The sequence below is a fragment of the Anser anser genome (genome assembly GCF_964211835.1).
Source record: "Anser anser genome assembly, chromosome: 2".
NCBI classification, from domain to species: Eukaryota; Metazoa; Chordata; class Aves; order Anseriformes; family Anatidae; genus Anser; species Anser anser.
Window position 1 is genome coordinate 53,841,776 of NC_139721.1, and position 14,466 is coordinate 53,856,241.

A 14,466-nucleotide genomic window follows, 5' to 3' on the forward strand; every position below is an offset into this window, starting at 1 on the left:
ATTGCCAAGAAAGCTATATTGAATCCTGCATTATTGAAACACAAGCAAGCTAAACATTATGATGTATATTAATTATCTTACTGTATCATCCAAAACTGTGCTTGGACAACTTCTGTTTTGCACATCCAGGACACTGATGTAGAAGTAAAATACTTATTGTAGATTTCCACATGGTGGAGAGTGACTTAAATCTGTCATATTTGCAAATGAAATCTCTCAAAAATATCAGCTCTTCTATGGTTTGTTTTGTTTTGTTTAAATAGTCTCAGGTTTTGCAGTCACAACACCAGCTTGAGTCTAGTAATTTCAGAAACTGTATTTTTAGATTCTGCTATTATTTCTACTCTGTGGCTTCTGACATTTATTGTGTTCCAACAGGCATAGCTTCCTATTGTTTTAACTGGCTTTTTCTCCTGTTATGTGAACTACCAAAACAAACAAAAGACAAGTTGACCGACTTTAGGGGAAACAGTGAAACTAACTGTTTATGCAGTGTTTTTAAAAATAGGAATTAAGAAAGAGGGAGAATACAGAACATTTTTAAATGGTCAGTGCAAATTGTGGATGATAATATGCTTTGAAATTGCTGAAAATCAAAATGTTTTATAAAAATTCACAAGTTTTAAACTATTACCATCCTTTTTCTTAAACTTGCTCTCTAAGTTACATGACAATTATGTTAATGGCCTGATGAATTGGGTTTTACTTGCTTATAATATTATTACATTGTTCAGTAAGTACTTGACTTTCAGAGTAAAAGCTGCATTTTCAAATGGAAACCAAAGTAACAAAACTTGGATACCAAACTACCCCGATCTGTCGACGTAAGGTTTTGTAACGCTTTAGAAGTGTTTGTTTCTTCACTTGAGGAACATTTATTGCCAGTACATTATCTATTTGTCCTCCAATGAATTGATTTAAGGCATTTCTCTAAATAAGAAGCTAATTGCTTACTGCAATGTGGCAGTTCAGTAATGGATTCAACATGGATGTTAACTTTGTAGTACTTGATAGTGTTTTGCTTTTGATTATTTTTATTGGCCCAGTGATTTTAAACCAATGGTTTCAAATCAGGGTGGCACAGTGAACGTCACGTAGACATGTAGGACGTCACATAGACACGTGGGCTGGAAACAGACAGGACCAGGCACATGTGAAAGCTGTGCTTGTTCTCAGTATTTTATATTTCTGTCACTGACATTTCCTGTGCTCCTGTGGGCTAGTGGCCAGTCTCAGCATGATGTTAAAAGAAGCCCTGTGTCTATGGAAGAGCTCAGATTGTTCAGAGACATTTTTCTCTGAGAGTACAGCAGAGGACATCACTGCCATGACACACAAGGGTTCTTTACCGCTTTCCCCGCTGCTTTGCAAAGTGATATACAGCAGCAAGAAACTATAACTTCTGTCTCACTTCAGGAAGTACAATTTAGGAGCTGGGGTAATTTGATGGATAGTATATACTAAGAAAAATATTAGAAACCGGGAAAGGCCACATAGTCCATTGTGGCTCATTTCATTCCAAATACACCTTCCCTAGGTTATCATCCAATTGTTAAGAGAAAGAGTAATGTTATCCATTTTTTATAATTCCACTTTGGGGTATTACGGAGATAAATACCTGGATGTTGGAGAACTAACTTTCTTTCAGAGCACTATTTCAGGAGAAAAATACTTAAATGCAGATAGGTGAGATGACAGAAAGGAAATTGACCCTAAATGAAAAATATGATGATAGTGATATGAATATATGTGGATAACCATGATTTCTCAAGCTTCCCCAGAGACAAGCTTCCAATCATGAGACTTTCAGAAAGTAACCTTTCCTTTGATTTATTGTTTCAGGACCAATGCAGGAGACAATATATGACTTTTGGAGAATGGTATGGCATGAGAACACAGCCAGCATAATCATGGTTACTAATCTCGTAGAAGTGGGAAGGGTAAGTGATTTTTGTACTTAAAAAGATGAAAGACTTCCAAGGTGTTTGCTTTTGGAAATTAAATAGCAGACCAACAAGACGCTTATATACTGAGTAAGGCACATAAAATATTTATGACTGCCTCTACTAAGAGGTTCATTATCAATTACTTTTAAGCATGCTTTGGATGCTTGGCTTTGAAAACATTAACACAATGAAAAAGTAACTGTTAAAGTTGCACTCTGTACAGCAGAGTCTGCAAAGACTGCCAAAGAGGGAAAGTGTCATATCTTTGTGTATATCTCAGACATACTATTTCTGTTAAAGGAAACCAGGGAATTGGTTACGGGGCAAGGTATGGAGTCACCTGTTTTTTAAGGGTGGGTAAAGAGGGAGAGTAATTCTGGGACAGATTTCTTTAAAAAGTATTTAACCTATGAAATTACATTTCTTTCACAGTATCCTAGTCTAAATCAATCTGGTTTGTTTGGGCATTCACTTACAGACTAAACTGAAGAAATTAGCTTTACTCATTTGTACACAGTACTCAGCGTTCAAGTGGCATTTGGATAATGCCCTCAGTAATATGCTTTATCTTCTGGCTAGCCCTGAAGTGATCAGGCAGTTGGACTATATGGTGTTTGAAGGTCCCTTCCAACTGCTATTCTGTTCTGCTAAATCTGTTGACCAGAAGGTCTTCTTCAGGACCTGAGTAGCAAAGGAAAGCTTGAGTTACCTGGTTGATAATGTGTACTTTTCTTACTTTGCTTGATAATGTCTAAAGAAGGTCTCTTGCTCAAGTTATTATGGCTAATTTTGTTTTCAACAAGTATTGAATTGAACCTTTTTTTTTTTTTTTACAACCATCAATAACTAAGTCTTAATTTACTACTTTGTCTATGCGTGATGTCGTAGTTTTCTAAGTCTGAGTCTTAGTCTTCTTTTTTTTGGTGACAAAAAAAAAAGTCATTGCTTTTATTGCAACTACTGCATTATTGTAAATCGAAACATTGAAATAAGAAGTCAAGTGCACGTATCTTGGTGTGAGCCACATGGTTTTGAGATGTGTTTTTAATTTCACGCTGATGGAATGGCTAATATCCCTCTGCCCTGTGGTGTTTGCACCAGGAGAGAGAGCACTCTTTATGCAGCGAGAGACAAAGGGCTGTATCTTGTCTCCTTTTTAACAAGTCCAGTTTTACAAACTCAGTTTATTCTTCTTTATGTCCTTGGTTGATTGCTACTATAAACCCTAACATTTAGATATCTGTGTGACCAAGCCTGCCAACAGATCAGGTGCAATTATTATTTTTATGTATTTTTAAAAAAGTAGGATTTGTGACAGCAATTAACACCTGCTGCAGGAACATGTGTACAACTAATTGGAGAGACAAAAAAGGATCATGGAGCCTGCTTTAAACATTCAGTCCCTTGATTGAAAACGATGGGAGAAATAGTTGGGTGGTCATCTATCAGTTCAAAATGGATGAATCTGTACAAATAGAAAACTCTCCAACAAATTTGTTAAAGCTTTATACACATTCATAAATAACCAAGCATGCAAAAAATGATGCTCTTAGGGGATGGATGAACAAACCTTAGAGCAAACATTGCATAGTATGTGAAACCACATACTGTTTTCCTGAAGTCCATATCTGAAAGCATCAATTAACATGACCTGTCAGGTGTCACCCAGGGAGGTGCCAGCCTTGCTGCCAGCACTGTGGCCTCCACTCACAACATTTAGTTATGTTGCACATTCCCTTAGCAGCAAGCAACAGTTTGTGCCACTGTGGAGATTTCTTCAGGGTGCAAGATTTCTAGTGGGATACCGACCTGCAGCTTTCTTGTTTCTGACAGTGGTAGAAATGATTTTGTTCTTGCTTTCTCTGGAGGCCAACATAGGTGAGATAAGACAGCAGAAATGAAAATGAGCTTTTAATGGAAATGAGATCATATGAGCCACAAAACAACACAGTCACTTCCCTCTTGGTGCTTCTGTCCCACTCCCAGGGTGGGAACCATCAGCAACAAGGAGGCATATTACTAACACACCATCTCTCCCTCAGTCCCAAACACAAGCTCTGTGCCACCTTGATTAGTAATGATTTTAATGGGCTTTTTGGTAGCATTCCTGCAGGGCAAATCTTGTAACCTTCCTGACCTTGAGGTTTTCTATTTCAAGTGTTGTTGCTGGTCTAAGATTTATAGGGGCTTATTATTTTATATATTTTTTTAAATTCTTGCCCAGTGTAAGTCAAGGAGGAAAATTCCTTTATGTTTTCAGAAAAGAGGAATATCTATTTAACATGTTTGCCACACAATGTATGTCCTTCATGAATTAATCATTGAGGGGGCGTATGTGTATTTGTTTACCAGGACTGGCTGGGTAGTCATTAAATCAGTGCTAGGAACTTGCTTCTTGCCCTGGAGCATTATGCATCAGGACTGTTTTAATTGCGGATAGAGGAATCACCATGAGGCTGTCCCCTAATGCAAGCACCTGCTGCAAATGACTCAGTCCCTGCATTACCCTCCAGCAGGGTCTGGGTACATCTGCCAATATCTGTCATTATCTGAGGCATACTTGTCAAAACCATGCATCCCTTTAAGCTCTTGTGTGTTCCAGCAAGGGACCCTTGTCAGTGTTTCTGGCACCTGCAGACTGCTGTGCACCTGGTATTTAAATGGCACGGAAATGTGTTTTGATTGTTTTCTCTCTTTAATGAACCCACCTGAGGGACATTTAGCTCTTTATCTAGTAGCCTGTTACCCAGTCACTCACATTTACACTGCTTGTGTGGAAATTCAGAACTCACTTGTGCTGTTATACCAATCCATCTGCCAGAAGTCTTATCACAAAATCTGCAGGGCTCCCTAAGGAGACTTTTGTACTGGTAATTTAAGCTAATGATTTCTAAACATATTTAGTCAGTTTTATGAAGACCTCATTAGAATGTGACTGTTTATTAAAAATCTAAATGAGGTCTCACAGTCATTTAGAAAAATCATTGCTGAGTTGCATGAACAGTTCTTTGATAACAGCTGATGAAGTGGTTTTTAGTTAAGATTGGTCTAAGTTGACTTAAGAACTTTTACAGAAAAATGAATAAGTAGTCAACCGTTGTAAGACAGAGATAAAAAGTCTCTGTCTTCTTCATGCTGGGGTCAACAACTTTCCTCTCTCAATGAAGTGTGCAAGAAGAGCATGACAAGTAATTAGTGGTATAATATACCTATATTTTAATGCAAGAATTAACATTTTCCAAACCACAGACTAACAGTTAAGAAGCAAGAACAAGACTCATAAAAATAAATCAATGTGACCATAGGCCATTAAAAAAAAAAAAAAAAGTTGTGTTTTAGTTTACAATAATGCAAGAGACTTCCGTGCTCCTGCTACTAAGTGATGGAACAACTGAAGATAGGAGTGTAATTTCAGACATCTTTTCCTGAGATGTTTAGCATAGTATGGTGGATTATTGTAGAAGAAATGAAACTTTTTATCCAACCAGCACAGGTATGTTTGGTTTCCCAACAAAAGACACGTGAGAACATCTAGTTTATTCCAAGAGACTGCTCTTATAGCTGGATCCTTCTTTGGGAAGCAATGGGAACTAGATCAAAGTCTTTATGTACTGGCCAAAGTCTCAGGTTGCTTCTTGAAATGTTTCAGTGTTTGTACACATAGAAATTTTTCTTTCCTCCTTAAAGAGTTACATTGGATTTAGAATATATTCAGTTGTGTCATCTTGCTGTCACTTCCATCTTTGCTCTTCTTAGGTTGGTAGTGATACTTGGTTGGCGGAATCAAACTTGGCATGTCACATCATTTATCATTTGTCAGTAGTCACTTTCTCTCCCACTCCTTGTTTTCGCTTGAGGCAGGAGGAATTTAGTAATATCTGATTAATAAATGGTGAAATGCACTGATGAAATTTAGTGGAGGTGGTTGATATATAAATGCACTGCTAGGACTCATGATTGTCTATCATGCTTTTAATATAACGAAGTATTTACAAAAAATCACTAGAAATGATTATAAAAAATAAAACCTCACCCCAGGAGCATCATAATTACAGTAATTAGAGTTTCACAATTATTATCCAGAATTAGAAAACAGACAGTGCTAATAGTGTTAATAAGCACACAAAAGACCCTTTTTTTGAAAGGAGGCAAGGTTGACAACAACAGAATGGATGTGAGGCAAACAGGGGAATGAAGGTCAGCCATGGGATGGCAAATAGCCCGTACTCCTGCACACATGGCTTAGCACTACCAAAACAGCCTCTCACCACCATCTTATCTCTGAGGAGCGTTGTGCTTTCCCAATAGCCATCTCACACTCCTCTAGGGTGACTTTCCCTTCCCAGGAGCGATCAGGGCTGTAACTGCACAGGGAAAAAGAAAGAATGCCAAAAGTTGGTGGCTTAGCTGGTTGTTTGCTTGTTTGACTGGACATACATGGCACTTTCGTTGGCTTTGCTGCAAAAATGTTGATGGCTCTGATTCTTCATGCTTAAAACATGTGGAGGTCTACACGACAGTGAAAACACCCATAAAAGAGTAAAATGGAGCAGCTGACAGAGAGGGAGCATCTCCTTACTGCTGGCTGGTTTAAAAAAAGTGTTCTTTTTTGTAAGATAAAATCAGAAGAGTCATTCTTCACAGGAAAGAATCTGTGTGGGCCCAGTCCTCAGCAGTCATACATGCCTGTGCTTGGGCCTGGAGTACTCAGGATGTGCAACCTTGGTCAGCACTCAGAGAGACATTTCTAAAAGAAATACCAATATGTTTCCTCAACAAACAAAATCCAGAACTCTTCATCTTGAACCGAGTCTTCCTCAGATCTTCCTGGTGGTCTATTTCTCAGACATCCAAGAAAATTTGTCAAGTAAAGTCCTGTCCAAAGACTTCTCACTGAAAACATATTGCTATAGCCAAACAATGAATTCATAGGCAACTCCATCAACACAAATAGTAGCACTGTATGAAATTTCCAGTGGACTTGCCTGCTGTTCTTAGAATAAAACAGGATTATTTTGAAACAAACCTATTACGAAGCTCACAGTTACGTACTTCAAAGTTTTGAGAATGTTCATACAGAATAACCATCTAATGAACAAAGGTAAACTCAAACTGTATTTAAGATTCAGATCACCCATTAGAAAGATATCGCAGAGGTGATACAGAACAGCTCTCTAACACGTCCCACAAACAGCACGTTTGTGTTTAGTATAAATGGAAGAACACTCCATATAATTGAAACTGCCTCTAAATGTGATGAGCCAAATTACCAACATTGGTGTTAGTTCAAGATACTGACGTTAGTGCTCCTTAGGAAATGTGCCAAAGAGTTTGCTAGCATACTGGTGACTAAGATTTCATTTAAACTTTTCTCCTGAAAGAAAGAAAACACATTTTGTACATGAGAAGGAGAATGCTTTCTGCATTAAACCCTTCCCTACTTCTACGTAATGCTAGTGTCAGCTTCAAAAAACAATAAATACTGTCCTTCCCCAAAATAGAGATATTTTAATTCTTAATCGTGTTTATCCAGAAAATCTGGGACCTGTTCTTTTCATACATATATGTTCAGTCATTTTGTTTTACTTTTGCTTTCACTGTAATTCCAGTATCTGTTGTTGGATACAGCAGAGGCTGTAGCATTACAGAGTATGAATGATAAGAAAGTAAACAATTGTAATTTGAAACTATTGTTAATCTTCCAAGTCAGTGAACCCTTCTAGTAGTCAAAACAGATTTCAGCTTTCTAGACCTCTAACCAGAAATACCAAGTTGGCATTATTCCTTTGTGTGCTGCAGGGGAGGAACCCTTAGGGAAAAATTAATAAATAAATAAAAATTGGCTGTTGTTCTCCAGGAAAGAGAAGGAAGGACTCTATAATCACTTAATAAAGATGTCCCCAGATTAGCAATGTTAATATTATCAAACAGGACATCAACCTACGAGTGTTCAGCACTGTCCCGTGTCACTCGCAGCAGACATGGTTTCAGATCTCAGTATTCTGATACTTTCTCGTTTCCAGTAAAAGCTATACTCAGAGAATACTCATCAATGAAGATTAATATCTCAGCGCTCCTTAGTTCAATTAAGATGATTCATTTTGCGAAATAAATATAAGAGGTTTAAGGATACGCAAATACACGGACCCCTTGTTGGGCTAGCTGCTGAAGTACTGCCAAGGTATAGGATGCAAGTAAAAGTACGGTTTGCAAAGAGGTCTTGAAGTTCCACTTTGAAACGCCGTGGCTAACAAAATGGCTTCATCACTGCAGGTCTGCTGAACTCAGTAGTCTCATGAAATTGATCTCTTAGTCTCTCTGTGAAGGAAGAAGTATCCTAGAGACGCCAACACGGTTTTACTGTGCTCCATAAAGCAGCACGTAGAGCTTTCTAACTTGACATCAGATGATCAAGTTTTAGAGCCAGAAGGCAACCAGCTAACTCAGTGGTGCTCTGTAGCTCAACTTATGGAATGATTTTGTCCTTGGAACAGAAGCATGATTCAGTGCACGGGCTGTTCTGCTCAATGCAGGCACGTCAGGTCCTTGGAGCACAGGATCTGAGCAATATGCCCATGATTTCACAGTTGTGTAAGGGATTAAGACAAGCTTGAGAAGCTCCAGATAATTCTTCATCTTGGCATGAGACTACACTTCTCACATGCTCTGTGCTCAGCCTTTTTTCCTCTAGGGCTGTACTAAAGTGCACTAATTTACAACCTTTTTTAATAAATAGTCGGAGACAATTGCCTAAACGTAAGCAATGAAATAGGGGCAATCATGTTCTTCCATTTTACTAGCTACAAAGGCAGGAACACTACAAACAGCTGTACCTTGGGTCACCTTTACCCTAAAGCAATTTTCCCAGACTATTTCTGTTTGATGGCCAAAGTATGGCCACGCCATCAGCCTGTCATCTTAATTTTACCTAATCCAAGCTGTCAGGCTGATGGTATACTAACAGTACATGTGATTTTTAAGAACAAATGGATTGCATTGATCCCCCCAGGTGGAAAGCACTAAGTGTATTGCTACAGCTGGGCATGTCCCGACAGCCAACTATCCTGGGCAGAAGCTAAATGAGAGTGCATCCACTAGGCAACCTAGGGTTGCACTGCTTGGGTGACACAGTGCAGCAGAAGGTAGAGAATGACATCAGCTCTGAGTCATCACTGGAAGAAATTAGACTGAGCTAGTAAAATTCATAGAGATCTCTCACCCTCTGGGAGTCGTGAACCACAGAAAGACTTTTGTCTGCCTTTATAGAGACCCATTCATCTGACAGTGCAGAACAGTATCCTAATTTTTGTATTTCACAATATTCTTCCATACCTCATTTTAGAAAAGTGTAAAATGAGGTATAGATCAATTAACTGACCTGTTCAAAAGCAAACAAAGAAAATGAAAAAAAGGACTGGATTTTATCTTCTGTCAAAGGTGGTTTTATAACTAATAAAATGTTCTTAATCACAATACGCTTTTGTTTGAAAAGTATTTAAATAAAAATACTTTCAATTTTTGGATGTTCTTTTATTTCAAGTCAGCCAAATAAAAGTATATGAAGTTATCTTAGTTATATCTGCAAAACCTGTTTAAAGTTTTCAACAGTGAGCTTGGTTGACTATTTCATTTTATATCCTAGAGGTTTCGCTTCAAAATTTATGTCTGACTTATCATCATTACTTAGTCTGGGATTAACTTTAAATTAGAATATATAATACTGCTCTTCACTAATGACAATCCATGCAGTGCATAGCCAGTTATACCACCTTTTTGCTAAGAATATTTCAGAATCAAAGGAAATTGGAAACTTTGAATAATCACTGTTATTTAAACTGTTCTGTAGGAACTACAAAGTATATTTCACAGCCAGCTCACATATTAATTCTGTAATATTCCTCCTATTCCAAACCTTTAAGTAAATGAATTACTGTCCTGGCTTTCATACTGCCTCTAGCTAGATGTGTCACATTGCCAAATGGCTAAGTATACAGCTTCGGAAGTCACAATTTGTGTTCATTATCTATCTACTGCCTGCATTGTTTGTTATATTTAGAAGTAGCAAGAACAACTTTCCACCTTCATTTTTAATTCTTATTTTCTCACATTAGACAATTTTGCTGGGGGATTTGGGGGGGGGAGGGGCAGGTCAAAGAAGATAATCATATTCTCCAAATTTCTCAAATTATTAGTAAAATAAACATGTTTGGAACAATTGGACAGTGTACCTTGGGATGAATAGATTAAATCAGAGCATTTTCATTATGTCTCTGGCAATCACCCTTTTTATCTCATCTTGTGATGAACATCTGTATTTTTTGGCAACATGTTAGGATGTAAATGTGGGGTGTATCTGAACAAACTCTCAATTATAGTTCTGCTCAGATGAGATTTCAAAATTATGTTTTCTACTTTGTGGCCGGTATTTACTGTTATGATAGCAACTGTGTGGAAAAAAATATCTAATGCATTTAATATTCAGGTTTGGATTCATGTATCAATTATTTAGCTAAACCTTCTGTTAGTAGTTTTTTTGTAAAATATGTACCAAATGTTTATAAAAAGGGAAAGAGATTCATCAAGACACAGTAGCTAAAGCTGTGCTAAAAAGAAAAAATGAACAAACATATGTTGCCAGCAATGTTTCTCATACTTGATGAATAAAACCATATTCTATTTTGTTGCAATTGTCTTCCCTTGTACAAACAAAAGCCCTGGTCCAATAAACATTTATAAGTGTGATTTCAGTTTACACTATTTAATCTACATGTTTCTTTAAGACCCTTTCGTATTTATTTGAGAAGCCCTGGAGGGGATAGGAAACTGGTCTTTAAGCATTTACTTAACTTTTGGCTCATCAGGAGTCCATAGAGTTCCCATGTCTAAAGCACAGCACGTGCAGCAGCATTGCAGAACAAGAGCCAAAACCAAAAGTAGGAAAAAAGCTCAATTTTTTTTTTTTTTTTTAAAAAAAGGGGGGAAGAAAAAAGTTGTTGTTTTTTTCCTCACAGTGAGTGAATCAGTTAGTGTTGGTCTGTGGCTACGACTGCGGCTCTGGCACCTTTCCCACAGCTGTTACAGCCCCTATTCCACTTGGGAGAGTTTTCAGGAAATTGTGTTGTCATGGATCCTTCTGCTCTGCTCCAGTCTGCTCTGTGCCCCAAATCCCCTGTGCTGCAGAGTATAATATCCCCTACGGGCACAAGCTGAACGAGTCTATAACTTCTGTGCAACATCCCCCCAGTGCTTCCCTAATTATTCCATTGGATCATCTTAAATAAAATTTAAAAAAACGGGAAACAAATCCAGCAGTTGAGGCATAAGAAGGTGGGGACTACTGTGCTTTTCTAAATTGGTCTTTCCAAATGTTCCCGGTTCTTAGTCATAATCCAGACTGTCTAGACTTACCAAGTTAGAAACAGGCATGTTTTCCTTCAAGGCTGAGCAATTTAATTCAGCCAGGGTGTTTTTTCTTTCCCCTGATTGTTTATTTTACTAAACTGGAATTGTTTGAGGATGGCAGGCACCCATCAGAAAGAAACAAGGCTAAAGTTAGCAACAGAAAGACGTGCTGATGAGTAGTGCTGTTACCAGGATCACCGCAGCAGCTGTTTCCTCCGTACGTGTGTTGGCCGTGTTTGCGTGGTTCATGTTCCACCTATGGAAAGGATAACTGAGCAGGCAGGAAGAGGAAATTTGGTCCAGAGATGGGGTGCTCAGTGGGCTGCTCCAGGCCAGAGGCAGCATGAGTGGCCTTATTCTGCGTGCAGAGTAAAAAAACTCATCTTTAGTCATAGGTGGGAAAGCCCCATTTCAGAGAGTTCCCGACAGCGACCGTAAAGGCTCAGTTTGCTGGCCTAAGGGATTTGAACAATGCCAATTGTCTGGATTCTTTTAACAATACAAACAAAACAATGAACATTCAGTGTGTTTCACTTAGCTTCTATTGGAGAGTTTTTGGAAATACGTCTAAACAGGATAAGATCTGAATAAATATCAAGTAGACGCAACAATAGATAGCAGTAGCAGCTAAGAAACTGCTTGCAGCAACATTTAATGCTTTTAAAATGGTTATTCATTGCTTATCGCTGGTCGATGTGCTTTGGAGGTGAACACACATTTGCCAGCAATCCTGAGGTTTAGGGATTGTCCCTCAGTGTGACAAGGGGCCTTGGCTGATGGAAACGATCTTCTGCAAACTGATGCCCTGCCTGGTTTTGTGCCGTTGAGCGTGGTGGAGGGAGTAGCTTGCCCTTGGTACAGGAGTGCTGAGCACTGTGAAGACTTTTCCAGTGTCCCACCTTCAAGCCTCTCCCTATGGAAAGCATAGTATAACCTGGTGTTTGCAAATTGTCCTGCAACTGTGCTGAATACCAGATGAAATGTGAAGAAAAAACATGTATTTATTTATTTATTGTAGCCAATACTAATGTGGTTACTGGGTCTGAAGACAAACATAGAGAAATAAATAAAAACCTTCTTATAGCTGCCTGAACTTCAGATGTGCTCTCAAGGAGCTTTCCATCAGCTCTGTAAGCAGGAATAAGCTGTTAGGATGCTTGTGCAGTTCTGTGGCTGAGAGCCAGGCCTCACAACCAGAGCGTTGTGCTGAACTCTTTTTACCTGGGAAGGATCCTGATGTGGGGTTGTGTTCTTCTATCCCTTCACACAGTTTTATTTGGATTTAAATTTTATCCTGCTAACGAGTCAGAAAAAGGGTCAGAACTACTTTGCCCTGACAGACTTCTGAGGTTATCAGCTGATGTTGCCTGTTTGCTGTCCAGACACTAAAGAAGGGTTATAGGTGATGATCAGCTATGTCACTAGAAACTATTTGTGATGAAGCACTTTCTTCTGCCCGACAGGACAAGGTTTGGCTGCATAATCCTTTATATACTGAACCTGGATTTGGTATAAATAAATCATTTGAATCATGCTTTACAATTTTCACTATGCTTATATGTGCATACTTCAGTTTTACCTTCTACTCGTGACTGAGCATGATAATAATCTGAATATTTTGGCATGAAAAGGGGTTTGAGAAATGTTCTAACAGTTGTGAAGTTTAATTTTTTGTTTTCTTGTGCCAGTTTTCCATTCAAAATTTGAAGTTTGTGTTTTGACCCAACAAATTTAAGTGTATATTTAAGCAAACCTGTGGATTTACATGTATTGAAAGATCAGTTTTAAATTTTCCCTTCAGTGAGAAAGAGAGAGAAAACGCTGCACGCAGCAGATGTGTAACAGATGCTACTCCTAGCCCATACTGCACTACTGGACAATGGCCAGATGCAGTGATAACATATCTATTACCGTGATACAGCAGAATAAAACAGATAAGAAAGCAATGTGTTAGCTTCCCCACCCACCACCTTGTCCACCCAAATGAGAAGGAAAAGAATATTCTTAACTGTGTCAGCTAGCTGCATTGAAATATACAATCCCCACAACTACCCACTTTAGACAATAACACAATCCATGTTTCCTTTTTGAATATGCCAAATATTGTGAAGTTCATCTCATCTAGACCACACCAGGGTGCAGAAAATCTTAAATACGTTTTGTAAAAGCCACCTTCTTTCCATCTGTGACATGGAGTTAGAGGTATTGGTGGATGAAAAACTGAATATGAGACAGCAGTGGGCGTTTGCAGCCCAGAAAGCCAACCATATCCTAGGCTGCATCAAAAGAAACATGGCCAGCAGCTCAAGGGAGGTGATTCTGCCCCTCTGCTCTGCTCTTGTGAGACCCCACCTGGAGCACTGCGTTCAGCTCTAGGGTCCCCAGCACAAGGAGGACATGGACCTACTAGACCAAGTCCAGAGGAGGGCCATGAAGATGATCAGAGGGCTGGAGCACCTCTCTTACAAAGACAGGCTGAGGGAGCTGGGATTGTTCAGCCTGGAGAGGAGAAGGCTCCAGGGAGACTTTATAGCAGCCTTCCAGTACCTAAAGGGGGCCTACAGCAAAGCTGGGGAGGGACTCTTTGTCAGGGAGTGGAGTGATAGGACGAGGGGCAATGGTTTTAAACTAAAAAAATGGTAGTTTTAGATTAGATATAAAGAAGAAATTCCTTACTCAGAGGGTGTTGAAGCACTGGCACAGGTTTCCCAGAGAAGCTGTGGATGCCCTATTCCCTGGAGGTGTTCAAGGCCAGGCTGGATGGGGCTTTGGGCAACCTGGTCTGGTGGGAGGTGTTCCTGCCCATGGCAGGGGGTTTGGAACTGGATGATCTTTAAGGTCCCTTCCAACCCAAACCTTTCTGTGATTCTGTGATTCTGTGATCTCCATATCCCAGGGTAAGGTTGCCAAGAGCACGCAGCTCCAGAAGCCAACTGAAATCAGTAGGTGGGAAAGGAGGTCATCTCACCTAATATTAGCCATCAAGCCAAACACCTAGGCTAAGGCAGTTGACTAGACTCTTCTCATAGTTAACAAAAATAAAGGCACTTCTAGAAGGCATTCATCCTACTCCTAATTTGAGCTAAGTGAGATGAATCCCACCAACAGTGTTTGGGGT

At 39.1% G+C, this 14,466-nt stretch overlaps 1 protein-coding gene across 12 annotated transcripts in view; it reads left to right on the forward strand.

Moving 5' to 3' along the window:
- The window catches only part of PTPRM (protein tyrosine phosphatase receptor type M), a 482,484-nt gene that overhangs the window by 445,892 nt on the left and 22,126 nt on the right, over window positions 1–14,466 (forward strand). For all 12 annotated transcript variants that reach the window (XM_083826617.1, XM_083826619.1, XM_083826620.1 and 9 more), the window contains one exon: window positions 1,843–1,940. In XM_083826617.1, the coding sequence (XP_083682743.1) occupies window positions 1,843–1,940 (98 nt within the window). The remainder of the gene's footprint in view (window positions 1–1,842; window positions 1,941–14,466) is intronic.